Source organism: Strongylocentrotus purpuratus, unplaced genomic scaffold, assembly GCF_000002235.5.
Source record: "Strongylocentrotus purpuratus isolate Spur 01 unplaced genomic scaffold, Spur_5.0 spur5_scaffold_9, whole genome shotgun sequence".
NCBI classification, from domain to species: Eukaryota; Metazoa; Echinodermata; class Echinoidea; order Camarodonta; family Strongylocentrotidae; genus Strongylocentrotus; species Strongylocentrotus purpuratus.
Window position 1 is genome coordinate 34,698,847 of NW_022145615.1, and position 15,433 is coordinate 34,714,279.

Here is a 15,433-nt window from a genome sequence, read left to right on the forward strand (position 1 = left end):
ATAATAATTATAATAGTGATATCAATATTAATAATAAAAATATTAATAATACTAATTACAACGATAACTAATGACAAAATAAATGGAAGCAATTGAAAAAGAAAGTTATTAGCACCAGTAAATTGTTATTTGAACTCATGAATTACTGAAAATATTCTTGATATTTATTTATTTAATAGTTTGATATAAGACAAAAAAGCGAATCATAATGATAATATTGAAACCATAACATTGTATGTGCACATACTGGAATTAATGAAAACGAAGAATTATTTTTCGACATAATTTAACTAAGTTTAACCGTGTTTGTACATTATTGGAGTTAAAAAGCTAAAAGTTAAAACGCTTCGCATTAAATGCGCGCTATTTTGTTGGCAGCTTAAGCAATCATACTCGGCGTGTAATTATTGTAATGATATTGCACTCTCATTCTCCATCGGTGGAGTGACGTATTGTATGGAAGAAAAGCAATATGCTCACAATATCGAATCAAAATTATGAAGGGAACCAAGTACATGATTTTATTCTCCGGGAAAAGACGCTCGTATTAATAATAATTGAAAATAACATAAATCATACAGTATAATATTGAATATATATCGATTTAATGAATTTCAAGGACTATTATCACTATTACATTCAAGTTGCACCGTCATTTTATATTTAAGTGAGTATTAATATGATTATGCACGAGTACATAGAAAGAGCATTTCACCATGTAGCAAATTGTCATGCATTAACACGATTATATTTTTCAAACATTTGTTCTCCTAGTATCAAATCAACTCATATTATTGTACCCAAATCGTGACAATGAACTCTTGTTCCGATATGACGCCTAAAATCGCCGCAAAAAAGCCGTTTGCATTACGAAAAATATCTGATTATGAATTTATGTGAAGTGTTAAATCTATTTCAAAAATATCTGACAGGCAAAAGAACGAAAAGGCCAGGTGCGTTTTTAGCCTGATAATTGAAAGGGGCAAAAGAACCCATTAGGATGGCTACATTTTCTGTTTTGTTCTTAAGGTTTGTAATCGTTTTTGTTTTCTCTCGTTTTTTCTTTCTTCAATTCTTCAATTCAAAGAGCAATTTCAATACCCTATTGTACATAGTAATCATGTTGGGATTACGTAATATGTCATTGTAATGTTCGCACAAGATGAGGATTTGAAATTGCCTCAGGTTGATATTCCGAAAGCCCCTCTAAAGTGGTGGGAGCCCACAAAATTTGGTGGCAAAATTTTACTTAAATTGTTTCATAATGTGAAAAAGGATGTCATTTATGATAAATTTCTGCAAGGATTTTCAAAACAAAATGTGTTTGAGGTCGAATATTGACAAAAGAATTCACAATTTAGGTTTTCTGCGTATAACAGAAAACCTAATTTATGTTTTCTTTTATCAATATGTGTCTTTAAACACATTATGTTGGGGAAATCATTTGCAACCGTGTGTCTTAAAGGCGGTCTGTACTAGTTTGGCTAGGAGGGATAAGACCACCCAGGGTGGTCACTGACAAGTGGCTATCTCATTAACTCAGCTCTCCATTAACATTAGAAAAATAGGATCATTGGGGACCAATGATCACCGACTAGGCATTGTTTTTTTATATAATATCATAAGATGATGACGTGGATCCTAATCAAATGATTGGTTGAAAGCGTACACGTGACCAGGCATTTATTTTCCCTAACGCGTAACCGCGCGTAATTTGGGTAATGACCGGTCATTATCAGAATCATGTTAGAAAACATCATTTTATAAAACAAATAAAAAATGTAGAATCGTGTTTTGAGAAAAAATCATGTCCCATAGAGAATACACGCAAAATGTGCAAAATTGACATGCCTCCTTTAATCGCAAAAAATATGATGACAAAGGAAATTTTGCGATTTTATGTTACAAAATGCCAATACGCGCGAAAACGCGCGCGCATGCGCGTGTGCGAGATGGCCTAAAATGTATGCAAAATGATTTGGAGACTATTTTGAGCGTTTTTTATTGACAGGACGGATATTGACCTGAATCATGGTAAATATGAATGAGAAATACCTTTCGGTTATCCTGAAGATATGATCATGAGTTGATTTTCCGAAAATTTTACAAAATGGCGCCTAGATGACGTCATCAGTGAAGGTCAATGTTGAAAACGATGTTATGCTTTGTACATATGCCTATACATAGGTGTGCTAAATTTCAAGGCATTTGATTGAGCCATTTTCAAGTTATCGTGCTTACAAAAAAGTGGTTAGAAATAAGTAAAATAAACTAGATTTGTAATACTTGTTTGGAACAAGTATAGGTGGGCTGATCCAACTAAAATTTAAGACAAAATCAAGGGCACATTTGAGATAGCTTATTGTCTCAGCTACAACATACTCGAAGTTCAGCGTAAACAAAGCTAAAACGACGGAAAACGGAAATGTAGAACCCAGTTTTGAGAAAAAGCAATGTCCCCCAGAGAATACACGCAAAAATACGCCATGATGACTTTGTCAAAATGAAAATGTTTGTACACTCCATTCGTAGTTAATTGTCTTAGCTAGAATATATCGAAATTTGGAAGAAAATCGATTAATATTTTTCAGACATACAATCAATTTTCCATAAATATGCTGAATTCATAGTATGCAAATTCGTATTTTGAGTTCCAAGGCCATTATGATGTCACGATACACTTAATGGCCAGATGAGACATGGAATCATATCCCCGATTCATACTCTATCTAAATATGAAAAAATTGAAGGTCACGGTTTATTCCAAAGAGCTATAATGGATTTTGTATAGGCATGTTTTTGACCATATATGCTATGTATTAAAAGAGTTCGCGCGCACAGACATTTATCTTGAATTGACGCTCATCTTGTTATTAATGGTCATAAAGAGATAAACATGGTATCAAATTCCTCAAAAAAATATGAGAAATATCATGAAAGAAAAAAAAATGGCGATTATATGTTTTTTAATGGTGTTACGCGCATGCGCGTGTGCGCAATATTTTATAAAATGCTTAGAATGGCCTGAAACGTATGCAAAATTATTTTGAGACGATTTTGAGCATTTCAAAAAATTTGCGCGCGCACTGACGCGCGGACGTACGCGCATGCGCGCGTTATTTGACCTGCAATTGACCGGGCGGATAATGACCTTGATCATGATTAATATGAATGAGAAATAACCTTTGGTTATGAAGATATGATCATTTGTTGATTTTCGTAAAATTTTACAAAATGGCGCCTAGATGACGTCATCAGTGAAGGTCAATGTTGAAAACGTTATTGTGCTTTGTACATATTATGCCTATACATATGTGTGCCAAATTTGAAGGCATTTGATTAAGCCATTTTCAAGTAATCGTGCTTACAAAAAAGTGGTTAGAAATAAGAAAAAGTTATAAATAAATAAATAAAGGCAATTCTAACGAAATTATAAGATGGTCTGTACGATATTCAGCCCACCTGATAAATAGATATAAAGGCAATTCTAACAAAATTATATGGTTGTCTGTACGTTATACAGCCCATCTGATAAATAAATAAATAAATAAAGGCAATTCTAACGAAATTATAAGGTGGTCTGTACGTTATACAGCCCACCTGATAATGGTGGCTTCCTATAATTATAGCGCACATGTCCGTCACGTTGTGACGCTACTGGCGCAAGTAGCTACCAGTAGTACAGTGGGGATTTTAATGACACCCACTTTCACAACATGATCCAGTTTATAGGATCCGGTGACTTCGTCTCAGATTCTGAAACAAAATCCTGGATTTAGTTCATGCTGCAATAATAAGTATAAACCTTTAGGTCAGTCAGGAATCCCGTGACTTTTACAAGCCGATTGCCTGTCTGATGATCAAAATATATTGGAAATCGAAACCAAATTTTGCGTTTTCCTAACGGTTTTCATAACACTACGGTCTATTGGGATAACGAGTATGGTAAAAACCGGTCACTCAAGGATTTTTACTTTTTTGAGGCACTTCTTGTTCATTTTGAAGCGCAATTTTTGTTTAGGGCTTCAATATTACACCATATCACAGACACTGATAACACGTATAGGGCCGTGTATCTCAGATATAACATTGTTAAACGATGCCTTTAAGTGAAATTTTGCCATCAAATTCTTAGCGAATTTGGGGCGCCCAATACTTGGCTTAATTAAGAAGTATTGTGTTCACGATATTAGGATTCTGCTAATTTTGAATAGCCATTAATATAATGTTTTTCGATTCTAAGATGAGAATTTAAGTTTCACGTTCTGCAGTTGATCCATATATTTATACAAGTATTAATTATATTAATCATTAGTATGTTTATAACCTGTGATTGTGCTATATACCTTGGTCGAAGAAGAAGTTACCCTACCCTTGCCCGACTGGGAAGCCACGCTGCATGGCGCAGCAGGTATTATAAATCAAATATTTTCTTTTATTATGAAATTATACATAAACATGTTTTTTTAACACCACAATTTATGTTGCCTATTGAATTAAAAATGAAACAAAATTGAAAGTGATGGATATTTTATTTTGTTAAGCTGCCGAATTTAATTATGTGGGTCTGACTGAGCGCCAAAAAGAAATAGCCTCACCGATTCACACTCTATATCGCATGTCGGAAGAGTAATGTATATTTGGAAAGTGTATATTGCCTTGCAGTGGGTTAAAATGATCAAAATTAATATACTTTATTCAATGAACGTAATCTGCCTCACAATAATAATATGTGAATGCAGTGAGGTGGAAATGACTTTCAATAGTCATGGTGTCAATGCATAATTATAGATGGCTTTCCAATACATCGAAGGTTGTTTTTTCTGATCAAAATCTCAATTGACTGCATCATCTATAGTTTGCATTCTCTCTTGCTCTCTTTATGTCTCCCCCCCTCCTTTCTCGCTCACATTCTACCCACCCCTTCTCTCTCTCTCTCTCTCTCCTCCCTCGACTATTCTCCATTTCAATGTCTTTTCTCTCCCCAATGTTAGTCTACTTTCCCCCCTCTCATTACCCCTTCTATGAAATATTAGGAATACTATCGCATAGGCTATTTGTCATCCTATTTTTATTTAACGATCAACCATTACGTCAAGTTGGCTAAACTGTACTATTGTCTAATGGTTTTATTTTCATTTTCTAAATGTAAGTTACACAATTGGAAAGCAATATGCAATCGCTTGTAAGCTCATTCCTAACGATAAATCATTCAACGTACGGGAATAAGATGAAGGTATTTCTTAAACGGTGTAGAATTATGCACATATACCTCATTACTGCAGGCCACATGTTTCTTGACTATTATATTTTCGTGACAATGATTGACGATAGCTTTATCGCTAATAAAAGTTGAGCACAATGTATTCCACTTACGTGTCGTCCTGATTCATTAACTACACCTTAAAGGGATTGTTTGTGTGTGTGAGATAATGAAAAACGAAGTGTCAAATTTGAAAGAATATACAATTGAAATGACAAAATCATCTTTGTTTGGTCAAAATCGGTTCAGAGACGGCTGAAATATACATAAATATAACGGTTTCTAATATTTGTGGTGCCCCGCAAATATTCGGTAATTTTGAAGCAGCCGTTACAAAAACGAAATAGAGTCTTATACATTTATTCCAGCCAATGCCAATATTGGCTTTTAATTTGTTGGCCTTTTCGTGTTGATTAATATAACACGCACAGCCAGCCGGCCCGTGTATTGTTATAGGTGAGGCGGCACGTGGCGCCTCGGGTCGCCGAGCGAAGCTGGGGAATATGTATGATCGTATTAATTAAATTTCACACATTTTGGGTTCTAAAATTACCTTTATAGCAATTTCAGGTTCTAAAAGGGCACTAGAAATGTCATAAATAAGAATAAGAGCAATAAACCATGCACTTTGAAGGCATTCACATTCTTAACAAAAACTTAACTATCCCTTTAATCATTGTTAGCTAACCAAAAGTATTCGTAATACCATTTATTTTGTGAGAAAATAAGAAAACAGCCATTAAAGGGTTTTTTTATTTTTTTTTATTTGTATGACCATTAAAGGAATTGATGGGGAGAGTAAGATGAAAGCGGAACAGGATGCGGAAAGATGAATAGAGGGAGCGGTGAGAGGGAGGGGAGATGAAGAGAGACAGGGAGAGAGAGAGAGAGAGAGAGAGAGAGAGAGAGATGAAGAGAGAGAGTGAGAGGGAGAGAGATGAAGAGAGAGAGAGAGAGAGATGAAGAGAGAGAGAGAGAGAGTGAGAGGGAGAGAGATGAAGAGAGAGAGAGAGAGGGAGAGAGATGAAGAGAGAGAGAGTGAGAGGGAGAGAGAGAGAGAGAGCCAAATGACTTCTTTTTCAGACAGAAAGCTCAAAATATTCGGGCAATCATAAGATTGCTGCTACCTGATCACGATAATCTTAAAGCCCGTCTGCACTAGTTTGATTAGGAGGGATTAGACCACCCAGCATGGTCACTGAAAGGTCACCTCAACTCAGCTTCCAATTAACATAAGGAAAAGAGGATCATGGGGAACCAACGGGCACCGCTTAGGCAATCTTTTCTATATAGGGGGAGCAAGTAGCTACAAGTAATGCAGTGGGGCTTTAAGATAACTTCTTGAAACACCATATGGACAGGGGTTGTGACAGAGACGTGACCCCCAACCGTCTACACCCATTACCATTCCTATTTCTATTTCAATAAATGTGTCTAAAGCCAAAACTTTCAGGACTATTCGTTGTGTAGCTGTTGTGTTCGTTGTTCGAACATGTTTAATTCAATCGACAATCCTCCCCATGCTAAGTGTTTGTTTGTGTTTGTTTGTGTTAGCGATGCCCCTACAAAGGCATGCCTAACTACGCTTAGGAAACCCTTTTTCTTTAATATACTAAATAACTGATTAACACTCTTTGGGAAGCTTAATATCCTTACATTGCACAAAGGGTGCATACTAAACTACAGCATTAACAAGTGGCGTAGGTACATGGACAGAGGGCGACGGGACATTAAATGAGCAAATGAAAAAAGGAACGAGAGGGGGGGGGGGGGGTGTCGGGAGAGAAAACAGATATGTGGAGTTGATGTTGTCTAGCGGGTAAATGTACGTCACTGGACTGTGAATTATGGTTCGCGGTTCCTTCCACCAGGTGAGGTAAATAAGAGAATTTGATTAATTCCACAATGGAAGCCATGCAAAAGCCTTGTTAATAATTGTGGAGCGCCAGTGTAGTATGAAGCGCTGTACAATAACTAATAACAATTAGTATCCCCTCCAACACACTTCCTCTAATCGATGACCCTGTTGTTCATTCTCATTCCATACATCAAGAAACAAGCCCCCCCCCCCCCCCCCCCCCATTGTTGGTATATTGAAGTAAAAATTAAAGCCCTTGCATTCTTTACGACTTGACTACAAGTTATTTGCAGAAATAGCATTATAAAACAAATAAATTACACCCCCCCCCCCCTCCAAAAAAAAAAATCCAAAAAAAAAAATCTGGAAGTCCTTTATTATTACACGAATGGTTCAATCGTATACGTGCATGACCTTTTTAAGTCTGGGAAGATGTCCGATCGTATATCTGTCGCCTGACTACTAACAGGGATACCGACTCGTCTTGTAAAGCCATTCTCCTTTTCCCCTCTTTTTATTTCAATTTAAAGAGTAGAAGAGTTGTACTTTCATTCATCTTGTTTTGTCATTGATACTTACTGACTGACAACCTTTTGTTTACAAAGGTCAAAAATACTTTCAAGCCTATCAATGGCTCTAATTTTATGGCGTATCGCCTCCTGAAAATAAGTTGAACTTCCCCATAAGTGATGACCCTATCAATATCGTTTCTTTAAGTAATACAAAGAAATTGCAGTTGATTCCATGTAGTGCTTAAGATCGTGTTTGCTCTTGAGCTATTCCATACTGGTAGCTACTTGCTCCCTCTATATAGAAAACTTCCCCCATCGGTGCCTGTTGGTCCCCCATGATCCTCTATTTCTTATGTTATTTGAGAGCTCAGTTGATGAGATAGCCACCTGTCAGTGACCTCGCTGTGTGGTCTAATCCCTCCTAGCCACACTTGTGTTGGTAAACTTTAAGTTAAAGAATGGTCCGTATGAAGTACACATAAAAAAGGAAAATGTCATATATTCACGGTTACAGCTTCACATAAATCATCCATTTATTTTCTTGCAGTAATAAGGCTTTATAATTGCAATATACAATGGGGAGAACCATATCCCTGAAAATGACACTCATTATGTATCAATTAATATCATTGAAATATTTAATTTTTTAAAATTCATTAAAACAGTAATTTACAATTTTGTCTACAAATACTTTTACTGTGTTTACCTAATCTCATTTAAAGTGACTACCAACACACAAACTCTGCATTTTACAATGAGCGAATCAACTCAAATGTGTATATTCCCAGTACATACATGTACTGATGTAAAAAGGGCAATTCTGAATTTCATTAATAACATAAATATTTCTTGTCTCTTTGTTAAAATCTCAGGAGAGCTCATCAAGAAAATCAAGTTGATGAGAGCCTGTGCACTCTTTTTACCATACAAATATTGTACTTATCCTTTATTTATAATTTGCATTGTAATAATACTACATTTCACAATCTAGGATATCAAAGTCAGAAATAACAGTAGACCAGCCAAAACGTGACATTGTTTTTGTAATAGTTTGGGCGGCATTCTGGGGGTGATGCATGGCATCCATGCTAAAACTCTTGCAAAAGTACTAAAGAAAAACATCCTGATTTTGTTGTTGTTGTTGGTTTTATGACTGAATATATTTTATCTGAGAAAGACCTTTCAATTGATATAATTTTCATTGTGAGTTTGTAGTTATAAACCTGTTTAATACATAATGAAAGTTTGATATTTTGTATATATGTATGGAGCAATGAAACATAAGTGTGACTTTCTCAGTATATTTTATGAGATTCTGATAATCATATTTCAAAGTTTTTTAAACACAATAAATCTGTCCATTAAAACAATTTTTATTGATAAGAAAAGAAATGATCAATTAATATGATGGATAAAAATGTTGTTATCCCAAATGACTAGATGTCTTTTTACAGGATGAACATTTGAGTGAAAAAAATTATTTGTACATTTACATGTACCGTATGGGGCAATTCTCACAAAAATGACATTTTTAGTAAAAAGAATTGTGCATAGCATCCAACTGTTTCTTAATCCTTAATACATTTGTAAGAGTTTGAGCATGAATGCCATGTATTACCCTAAAATGCCACAAAAAACTTTTTTAGAACCTTTTAAATGTTTGGCTGAACTACTATAAAGTATTTTTCAAAACCACCCAAAACAAACAAACACAAACAAGAGGGAAATATGCAGTGTTTGTTTAAGCTTTTAGTGTTAACAAATGCATCAAATAAAGTGCCATTTACGCTGCCCAAACCAAGGCAAATAATGGCATAAGAATAACACTGTTTATCCACTTTATTCTATACTGATAGGAAAAGGGGAAAATAGGTAAGTTGGTTTTAAATGTATAAAACTATTGCAATATTTGTTAATGTTTACAATTAGTCTTGGGTTCTAGCAATGGAACTGCATTTAGAGTTTGCATTTACAATCATGTCATTACCCTGACTTTAGCAAGGCTTCCATTACACACAGAGTAGTTTACATGCAAGTCAAAAATGCATCTGTCTTTGCTCATTACTCAAGTATATGGCTGCTAGTATATTTGTAGTCTTGATCACTTAACAAACATCAATTTTACATTATTTCAAAAGAAAATGTGTTCCCCGTTTTAAACCATGTCCATGTGCAATTGCTGTTTGTTAAGAAATTAATTACCTAGTTCCTTGGATAAGACTTGAAGTCGTTGCTCCACAATTACAAGCGTGTACTAACTTTCTTAGAAGTTAGGTAAAACCAAAGCAGCAAATAACCTTAATATTTGACTATGCGTTGGAGTACCAGAAAATAGAAATGTACTGTACATGTAGGGCCCTCCTTCTGTAAATTATACAAAACCTGCTCAACTTTGATAGTAGTACTATTTAACTACTTATTGTTTTTTTCTTACAAATCTATGTTTGGTTGACTAAAAAGGAAGTGAGGGTGTTCTTACTATATAGTCTTAATATCAATACATAGATCTCTATATTCTTTCCTATAACTGCACAGGCAAATAAACATACATGTTCATGTAAACGGCATAACAATATACCAAATATGGCTTAACTCTATTCTTTTCGAAAAATATAAAAACAAAATAAAAATTCACACAACGTATGCATACATGATGATTACAACACCTATACACAACTCTTTAGATTAATAAACATATCTGTACATGAATGAAAATTGCAATACTGTAACGATGCAAAATACAACATGCATTCTGTGGACGGATATATACGTTACAAAGGAAAACCACCACATACTCCAATATTGGCAAGATTTGTCAAATATTCAAAACTGAAGGGTATACAAAAATAAAGTAACAAGGCACAATTGGAAAGAATATGGATGGAGTATTGTTACGATGGGAATACAATAACACATTATTTCAATATCTTTTAATGACATATTTGGTAATGTTGAAGATCTGCTGCTAAAACAGAGAATGATGAAATCTACATACCGGTACATATAATATTAATAATTCAATCATTGTTTACACCTAATCAAGTGCACAGTAACATTAACTATTGAAGTGAAGTGAAACAGATTTGACACTATTGTCATACACCCATAACTCATTTTAAAGCCCTCACAAAAAGTTTGGAAACTGAAGTGTGATTGATTATATCTCTCTAGTTATGGCATAATCATCGCTTTGTACGAGTATGAAAGTGTTTTTATTCCTCTTTAAAATGATACCCCATTTGTTATGATTTTTCAGTCACGGAATGTGCATTACATCAAAATCAGGATCAAGGTCAATTGTGAAAACGTACTTTTTAATCGAACTAAACAGAGTGATAATTATTGCATGACAAGAGAGGTATAATTGATCACACTTGAGTTTCCAAACTTGTTTTGTATTAGAAAGTCAAACAATACATCAACATTGTTCACGACTAACTCTTTAGGAAACCTGCAGAGTAAAGAAACATCTCTGACATGCATACAAGTATAGCAAAGCAGGATGACTCTTTACATTACCAAGCAATGACATTGGAGATGCTGCATGTAGATTTCAAAATCCATTGCATGACAATGAATTTAACGTATAAGCAGAAACACTGGTACGACTTGGACTTTTATCTATCCAATATTCTTTAAATTTAAAATTCTTTTAAAAAAGGCAGATGGTTGAACTGTTGAGTACCAAATAGATGCTCAACATTATCTCCAACTGATGCCTAAATGGCATAAAATTACAGTAATTAATTAGATTGAAAGACAGCAGCTTCTTAGTGTAACTATTAGATATTGATACAAGGTAAATGTGATTCTTTGGTTGGTTGGTAATCTTGTAATAAGGCTAAGAAGAACAACAACATTTCTCACTCCATATAAGAAGGAATATGAACAAAATGGAAGTCAATCTCTTTCAATGGCTGTTATGGTTGAAATGGATATATTGGATGATAAAAAATATATCAGACAAAATGAAGACATGTAAAACAAAAACACATCTGAGTAAATCAAATATCTGCAATTTTGTATACTAAAGTCCAACAAATATTGATAGTCTAATATAGTGTATTTCAAGCATTCCCGTATTTTCGCTAGATCTTCCCAGCTTTTAATCCCGATCGTCATGGCCCAACTGGAGGTGCTAGTGACAGGATAAACCTGTTTGACGACTTTGTTGTTGAATATTCATAGATATCTAAGCCAGACAATCTTAATGGTTGCATTTCATGAATATTAACCTTTTAAAAAACTGTTCCAAAATAAAAGTCATCTAAAAGCATGAGCTCTTCACAGGCAAACAGCTATATATTTCATTTTTAATTGTATTTGACACTATGAAGAAAGAATATGAATCCTTCACCAGACTAAGAATTTTATAAAACTGTGCTATAGATACAGAATGTGTACTTGCCACACTTGAAAAAGTTTAACACAATGTAGCATGGAGTTGTTTCAATATCTATAATCTTTTTCCCATCCTTAATTTTCTTATACAACTTAGGGTTGAAATGCACTCGTCAATTTACCAAACTACAAGTAATTCTAAACGAAATAGCTATATTACAGTCGCTGACTCTCCCCCCCCCCCCCCCCCCTTTCCCCAATTATTCTTTGGTCAACCCTAATTTTTCGAAAGACAGGCAGGCTTCTCTGCAGGATTTGGCATTGTGATTGAATACACAATTCATACCCTTGACCAATGTTGTCTACTACATTTTACCCCTGGATGTATACACACAATTTTTGTCTCCAATGTAATATAACTCTCACATCTGCCAGTATCTTGTATAAACCTGATAAAAAATTTGTACTGAATATTGGCATGTCTGAGTAGAGTGATGCCATACAATTTCAAAGTAAAGATTTACATTCAGGCAAAAAACACAATAAGCGCTCCCCTACACGTGCAAAAAAAAACAGCTTCAGTTACACAGAGAATTCCAAACAAACTAATGGAATGCTTTATATTAATCTCTATAAATACATATAATTCTACTATCTTTCAAGGCTGTGGACAAGGCAATAGATTCTGGTGATGAAAGCAACATGGTGCATATTAGGTATCAGTGATACATCAGTGAATACAGGGCTCAACAGTTACTTTGGTCCACAGGGGATCATGTGTGCAAATGTGTGGGCCCATGTGCTCTGGTTCCTTTAACAGTCAAGCCCTGTTAGAGTCAAGCCCTGGTAAAGAATTTACATCTTGGCCATGACAATAACTTTAGAGTAGTCACCTAAAGAATAAAAAGTGCTTTGAATTGATGCAAAATTCATATCATTGCAAAGGGGAAGCCTTACTGATTAAAATATAACAACTTCCCTCTTCAAAATATGTTTGGGGCCCGCAGTGATCATCTCTCAAAATGTTAATTTTGAGATCCAGATGTTCTGCCTTCAGCTGTCCCCCGTAGAGCGTCAAGACATCACATGCAGGACACAGCCAGCCACAAAATTGCATGTAATGCCTTTCCATGATATCAATCTATATGACTTTTCAGCAAATTATTCATGTTTTTCAAAAGAAATTTGTCCATCCATATATAATTTGTCCATAAATATCACTTGTTGTGAATTTTCTTTGGGTGACTACTTTAAGGTACCAACAGTGGTCTTGCCTCTACCCAAACCTCCACAGCATCGTACCCCACAGACAGGCCACGAGGCTGGACGCTTCTATGGTATATGCTCTGACAACCATTGCTCTGCAGTCCGTATGCTACATTAACCACGTTCCTATGGAGACTGCTGTAATGGCTCTACAAGTCTCTATGATGATGTCAACTCAACACCACTGCATGGGTTTCTCTAAGCTCTAGTTGCTGTGGGGTGAAATAAAACCAAGAGAAAGAGAGAGAGAGAGAGAGAGAGAGAGAGAGAGAGAGAGAGAGAGAGAGAGAGAGAGGGAGGGAGGGAGGGAGGAGGGGGTGGGTGAGAGAGATAGAAAATGTGGAGAGAGGGAGAGAGGAGGAAAATTGGTGAATAGTTTCCTTTGGAGCATGCATATTAGCATTCTTGAATTACTCTATCCTAGCAACTTACCCCACTTCATGTTTTCAAATAGTTTTCTTTTCATATATATTTATTCCCAGGATAATTTTTTTAAATTAGGAAAAATGCAATCCCAAATGTTTCTTGCTCATTTATAAAGAAAATGATTTTAGTTTAAAAGGCATTAACCTTAGTCTAAAAGATCACCTTTGCAGAGCTGCCAACCTTGTGCGACCAAAAAAAGGAATCATGATGGCAAAAAAAAGGAATTTCAAGCAAAAAAAAGGAATTCATGAAGACGAAACTTACAACCACGCGCCACACACTTCCAACGCAGAAATGTTCATTCCTCATGCTGTTTTTTCCATACAAGCAGGTATTTTTGTTTTGGTTATTTTAGTATTATCGGCATTTCATTCTTTTTGAGAATATTTTTCTCTTTAAGTATGTTTTCAAGTATGTTTTCAAATTAGTTTTCTATTGAATTTGTTCGTGTGATATTTGACGTGTGATATGTAAAAAAATAAAAAATAAAAAATAAAAAAAAACATATTTTCTGAAGAAAAAACGTAATACCGTAATTTGGAGGAAAAAACGAGTAATTCCGGCAAAAACGGAATGGTTGGCAGCTCTGCCTTTGAAGATAGAATTACAAAGCATGCTCGTTTACATTTCCGAAATTTGATACATTAGTACAAAAAATGAAGGAATAAAAAAAAGTATTTTCAAAAATAAAATACTTTCATACCTTCAGCCTAAGTGTGTTGGAAGCTCCTCTTATTCTTTGCGATTTTGTTGACCTGAAAATAAACGAAAATGTGTAATCTTCATAGTGACAACCGAACTACACCTTGTTTGAACACACTATAGGGCACAATATATTCAATATCCAACACCTAAACCATGCAGTCAACTACATGCATGCATGATGATTTCGCTATAATCAAACACAAAAATATTGTTAATTTGAAAATGTTAGACAAAGAAAAACTAAAATTTGTTAATGTTTTCAATGTTAGTGAGGAAATAAGAGTACATCAGACACCATTCATTTTCATTATAGCAATAAAAGATTGATCATTATTTAACCAAAAGAGGAGGGTCCACTCTAATACAATCAAATTAATCAAATTACAACAAATGACTCTCTCCTAATGGATTAAATCTCATTTCATTTTTTGTGTCTTGTACTACTTTGCAAAAGAAGAAAATTGCATCACACAGCACATTCATTTACATTTATTACACCTAGATGAAGGCAAAAACTATAGAAAGAGCAAGAGACATGATGTGCATTGAACGGACTCTGCTTGGAGGCATTACATGGGGACTAAGAATATATCCAGGGTTTCTTGCTTTCTTTATTTTTTATTTTGTCCTTTCTTTTTTCTCTTTTTCTTTCATGCTTGTCAGTACTAATCTTATGTGAATGCATTTTTACAGATTGCATTCACCCTGAATTGCATTGATCAATCATCTCACTAATTCCCTCTGTGGCTGTCTGTGAGCAGTGCATTTATAAATTTCATTTACGAAGGATACATTGTTTCTAACATTTAAAAGAAACATGATGTACAGAGATAGTTTCTTTCTTTTTTATTTTTTTATTTTGTCCTTTGTTTGTCTTTTTTTGTGTGCATGTTTGCTTGTCAGTTCTAAGCTTACGTACATTGTAAATGCATCTTTATGAATTGCATTCACCCTGAAAATTGCATTGATCAGTCGTCGTACTAATTCCCTCTGTGGCTGTCTGTGAGCAGTACAAACTCCACTTATAAACGATACATTAAACATTTTGAAGAAACGTGATGT

The 15,433-nt window shown here is 34.8% G+C and overlaps 1 protein-coding gene across 3 annotated transcripts in view; it reads right to left on the reverse strand.

Annotated features, from left to right (window-relative positions):
• Positions 1 to 8,141: 8,141 nt before the first annotated feature.
• LOC584220 (tubulin polyglutamylase ttll6) overlaps positions 8,142 to 15,433 on the reverse strand; it is a 34,271-nt gene continuing 26,979 nt past the window's right edge. For all 3 annotated transcript variants that reach the window (XM_784091.4, XM_003726436.3, XM_011679213.2), the window contains 2 exons: positions 14,370 to 14,421; positions 8,142 to 13,452 (listed from right to left, as the gene is read on the reverse strand). In XM_784091.4, coding sequence (XP_789184.2) covers positions 13,411 to 13,452; positions 14,370 to 14,421 — 94 coding nt within the window. In that variant the 3' untranslated portion in view covers positions 8,142 to 13,410. The remainder of the gene's footprint in view (positions 13,453 to 14,369; positions 14,422 to 15,433) is intronic.